General features: G+C 39.6%; 1 protein-coding gene across 1 annotated transcript; it reads right to left on the bottom strand.

The window, feature by feature from the left end:
* Nucleotides 1–209: 209 nt before the first annotated feature.
* On the bottom strand, nt 210–4,695 carry LOC110441064 (sacsin-like; the record flags this gene model as incomplete). Its single annotated transcript, XM_021484159.1, has 2 exons — nt 4,641–4,695; nt 210–4,270 (listed from the first exon to the last, which is right to left on the bottom strand). Coding segments are annotated over exons 1-2 (4,116 nt in total), but the record flags the coding sequence as incomplete, so codon positions are not given.
* Nucleotides 4,696–5,252: the final 557 nt, after the last annotated feature.

Raw genomic sequence — 5,252 nt, 5'->3', positions numbered from 1 at the left:
GGCTTTCTGTTATTTGGTATCAGTGATAACAAAACAGGGGACTGTAATAAATCCGTGTCATAAACAGGAAGTGCAAGTTTTCCTATTGCATCCTTCAAGTTACCTGTAAACGATTCTAAATTCAATACTTTGTCAAAATTTGATAATGATGACAGTACTTTCCTTTTTGTTTGACAGTTGTTTATCGTTTTCAAGAGTGTACAAGGTACCACATTCCACTGAGCTACAACCATCAGATCCTGAGGAATGGTCTGAACCGCTTCACTGTCGTCCGGAAACGTTCCATCTGCTTTATCTTTTCCCTTACATTTCTTCAGCCGTCGCGCAAAAAACTTCCACACATCGCAAATCCACGATGAGTTGGGAATGCGTTTGTTATCAGGCAGGAAAGTAACCATTTCCTTTGGATTTCTAAAAATTTTCGGGGGCAAGCTTTCTGCTAGGTAGTTGGCAAATGAAGGGATATCAAAAGATTTAAATACATTTTCCTGTAATTTCTCTATATTACAAAGCGAGACTAAACGTTGATGGAGAAATTGACTTCCAGAACCGGGTAAAATAGAAAACATTTCATTGCAAAATATTTCACTACCCTCCTTGAACACTCGTAGTTTCCTATCCTGAGTTAAACACAATGGTACATCGACAATGCTCGAAGCAAAGTCTTCACTGTCTCGGCAGTATTGCAGTAATGCTGAAACCTTTACCAGATTTAGTAGACTTGTACTTGACAAATGTGTACCATCCTCCTGAATCAAAATGTTACATCTATGTTCAATATCTCTCCTGCTGAATGATTTCATGAACCCCATAATAGTTTTCGGTGATATTTCAGATACAGGTACCTCAGCATCCTTCAAACTTTGAAATCTTTGTTTGGGTGAATCCAGCAGCCTCAGTCCAATGTCTTTCATCACTTGCGCTAAACGTTTTTGATCCTCCCATGTAAGTCTTTCTTGGGTTTTCTTTTTGTGATATTTTAAGGTGTTGAAGACTGCAGGAAATTCTTCTTTCGGCTCTTTCAGAGGCATGAACACTGATGGTAGTTTGGCACTGGCACTGCTTTTATGCGATTTATATAGGTAAAACAATTGATGACCACCATTGTAAATCTGGTTCAGAACTTCTTTTGCCAGTAATTTCCAGTTATCATCTTTTGCATCCTTATAAATAGGAAACACGTCATCAAGCTGCCGTGTCTTTGTGACAAGACCAGACTCTCCAAGGTCTGACAGAAGCATTTGTTTGATTCTCTGCATGCTTGCGATATAGGCAGAAGGAATGACCCGACTCAGCAGTAGTTTATTCCACTCCCACTTGTAAGTTCGTCGTTCTTTATTCCACAAACTACTTCTTGCCTCTCCACCAAGTGCGAAATGGCCGTTTATATGGACTGGCAGACCAGTGTCTACTGGCAGTGGCAGGAAACAAAATGCTTTGTGTCTTTGTTCTGATGATGTGTGTGGTTTAAGACGAATAGCTACACCACCTCTTGGTAGCAGCCCGAGGTTTTCATTTGTGTACGCATCATTTATTTCTTCGGGAATGTCACCATCTCCAAACCCTACCTGTTGCACTACAAGCCATTTGTTCGAAACACCATTGCTGTCTTTCACTGTGATGTTATAAGAAACGGATTTATTCTGTATGCTTAATAGATCCTGAGTGTCTCTGAAGTTCTTACTCATATCACGTAAATGGTTTCCAAAAGCTGTCCGTTTTTCCTCGTTCGCTTTAGAGATGATAATTTCAACTTCATATAGTGGTTTGAACTCACCGGCGGAAATGTCTGAAAGGGATATCTTCTTAACAGAATTAACAAATAGCAATGCTTCTAACAGGTCTCTCTCAAATGTCTTCAACAGGTTCCGAAGCTTCTCGGGTGGCATTGAATCTGCTAAATGCTTTCTCGTTTTATCGTCTGCTCGAAGTGGGAATCTGAAAACTGTTCCTTTGCTTGTCAAAAGTTTATCTTCGTGGAAACACTTGAAAACATCTGGATATAAATATCTGTGTTCATCTAGATTCATCAACTGAATTCCAGGTCGTTCATCAGTGGCATCTGATAAAAATTGGCAGTGTGGGTCCATGACACACATTGTTTCCCCTCCTTCAACCTTGGGGCCCTTCGTGAGGAATGAGGGTGCATCCGTTAGATGGTACACAGCATTGAACCCCACACCGTACTGGCCAGTTTTTGTTGGGTCGTCCCCTTGGCTGCCTATACCAAGGTCCTGTATTCCTTGAATATCCTTAGCACTTAACATGCTATCATTATAAACAAGAAGAGCAGGGCCTTGTAATACTTTCCATTTATCATCAAAAACTCTTTCGTCTGAGTAGGTGTTATCATCTATGATGAATTGAAGTTCTGTTGCTTGTGCATCATCTGCATTCTGCAGAAGTTCTTTCATGATTCCTTCGTCACATGGATAGCCTCTTAAAATGTCTTTTATTCTTGTAGTCAATTCTTCTTTTTGTCCGAAAGGTAATCTTTTCGTATTGTCCGAGAAGTGTTGTTTTGTCTTGGCCTTTACACCAAGTGTGCGGGCAAAATCCGGACCAATTTTCCCGTTTACAAATTTCATTGTCCCAGTTGTTTTGATTTTCTTATTGTCATTCAAGCACAACTCATTGATTGGTGTCAGGACACCTTTCACATCTGGAATACACAATTGTGTTAAAACCCCCTCATCATCTGTGATTGCACATATTCCATGATAGTCCATTTCTTCACGTTCCATACACTTAACTAGGACTTTGATGAGTTTGGTGTAGAGTTCCAATTCATCTTCTGTCAGCTGCTCTTCTCCTTTACAAGTTTGCTTTTCCAACATGACATTTAAAATATCATCTGTGGTAAATTTGCTTTTGATATCAAGAACACGCAACAGATGTTTGCATTTTGATCCAAGATGATGGGTCTGCAATCCAAATAGATGAGGTTCGCAATCAGTTAAAATGCTGAGTGCAGTTTGTTTTGGTTTCACAAAAACATTGTGGCAGAAAACAACAGGGTGCTCTTTTAAATTAGTAATGTAGCTCATTTCCGTTTCAGAAATAGTTTCGTTGGATATTCTTTTACTCAAGAAAGAGTAAACTTCATTGCAAATTGTCTTGAGCAGCTGTTTTGTGTTCTCCACCATCGTAACTGGGTCAGTGGTTTCGCAAAGTTGAATCAAATGTCTGCAAACAACTTTGATAGGAATGGTATCAACTCCATTGACGCCCAAACGAGAGAAAAGGTCTCGTCCAGGAGAAACCAATGTTTTGTAGCAAGACACATCCATAACAAGCTCCTGAGGACCAACCAGATGTTGAGATGATGTCAGATAAAGACATTTTGGTTTTGCAAACTGAACATTTTCCTTAATCTCCTTAATCTCATGGTTACAGTTGGCGACTTTTACTTCTTTCATGGTAGTTAAACCGTTATTAAAAGATTGACAGTCTGCTCCCCATCGGAAAGTCCAGTCCTGTGGTTTCTTCAGAATTGGTAGGTATGGTATGTCTTTCAGTTGTTTAATAAGCGACACTTCAGACATACATTTTGTTTGGATGTATTGAATAATGGTGACGGACCTGTCTATTGCACACTTGTCACATTCCCGTGACAAACCCAGTACACTCTCCACTCTATCAACGACCAAGTGTGATGGCAATGTTTCAACTATCATCCCGATGTCTGCCAGCTGTTTCTTTCTGTTCCTGATTCCAGCTTCTATCATTTCCTCATGTACAAACCGTCCTTCACATGTTGCAAACAAATTTTCTAGCTCACTATCCGGATGTATCAGTTCATGAGGATATTTCATTTCTCCTGTTGGTTTTGAAGGAATGCATTTCGTGCTACTAAGCAAGTTTTTGGTAGTCTCACTAGTATTATCTACAGCAAACATTACAAGCATGTTCCTTTCTTTGGATTGCCAAAAATCTGACAGCATTTCTGGAAAAAGCACTTCTGTGAAGAAATGATCTATCGAAAATATCTTTGTTTTGATGGTAGTTTCAAGGCCAGCATTGCTGAAGGTGGCATCCAACTTCTTTTGTAATCTCATAACCTTTGTATTATCGTTCTCTTCGGTTTCCAAGAAATGAATAGCTGCTTTGAAGGCAATATCTCCAACGTCTGATTCAATAAGTTCTGGGTCCATAAACCTACAGTCATCATATTTTGCCCAAATGTCATGTCTTTTGAACACTCTTGGGTTTTCCTCAACAATTGTTGTCAGAAATGCCTTCTGCATGTGCTGCAGTTCACTTGAACATTCTGGATAAATAGGTCAAATGTTCATGTATTCCTCATCAACGACACCGTTGTAATTGTGCAAACTTTCAAGAAGACAGACATAAGCTTTAGGAACTGCATCAGTCATTAGTGAATGATTCCAACGAGGTTTAAACAGTTCAGTCTTATCATCCTCTGTTCCCCACATAATTGAGCGTCTATCTGACGCTACAGCAAATGTAGCGTTAATGTGAACAGGCAGTCCTGTTTGTATTGGTAGTGGAAGAAATGAGAAATAATGACCCGTTTTGTAAAATCCAAATGGCATGTTACCCAACAACGTTAACTTGACAACACATCCATTTTTCTCGATTGGCGTTGCAACGCCTGCCAGAGGTAAAACACCCTTTACCTGTTTTGAGATCTTCAGACTTTTTGAAGTGCCTGTTGCATAGGCGATAATCCATCGAGTGCACAATCGTGTCTCTGACACTCTATAAGATATGAAGCGTTTTGCAGCGTTTTCCACTTGAATGTTGATGTCAGCTTGAATTATTTTTTTGTACTTCAGGTACATGTACGTCTTGGACTGGTGAATACAGCGCCGATACCTCTTTCATGATGTTAAATGTATTTGCAATCTGTATGCTTTGATAATCTGAGTCTATCATGTTTTTGGTAGCTGTAAATATCAGAGTGCTCTGACTGGGATCTGTGGCATTAGCTGGCAGGTGATACACTTCTATTTTTGTCACGTTTTGTGTAAACAGTAACATATTTCCACCATTTTCCATCAGCATGTGCAGTAGTTCCTTTATATCGGACTTGGAGTAGGCGCTGTCCTTTATTTCACTTTTCCCTGCTTGTTCATTTGTCCTTAAAGGAAGCCGAAACAGTGTTCCTTCATATGAATGAAGATCTTCTCCCATAGTCATATCACAACCAAACACTCTATTGAACGGTTTGAATTGATTTTTCATTCTTCTGACAAGCCTCTGATTCTGCAAACTTCTCAGGTTGATTT

The sequence above is a fragment of the Mizuhopecten yessoensis genome, unplaced genomic scaffold, assembly GCF_002113885.1.
Source record: "Mizuhopecten yessoensis strain PY_sf001 unplaced genomic scaffold, ASM211388v2 scaffold715285, whole genome shotgun sequence".
Taxonomy (NCBI): domain Eukaryota; kingdom Metazoa; phylum Mollusca; class Bivalvia; order Pectinida; family Pectinidae; genus Mizuhopecten; species Mizuhopecten yessoensis.
Note: the sequence above shows the minus strand (reverse complement) of the source record. Positions and strands in the feature narration are given on the sequence as shown.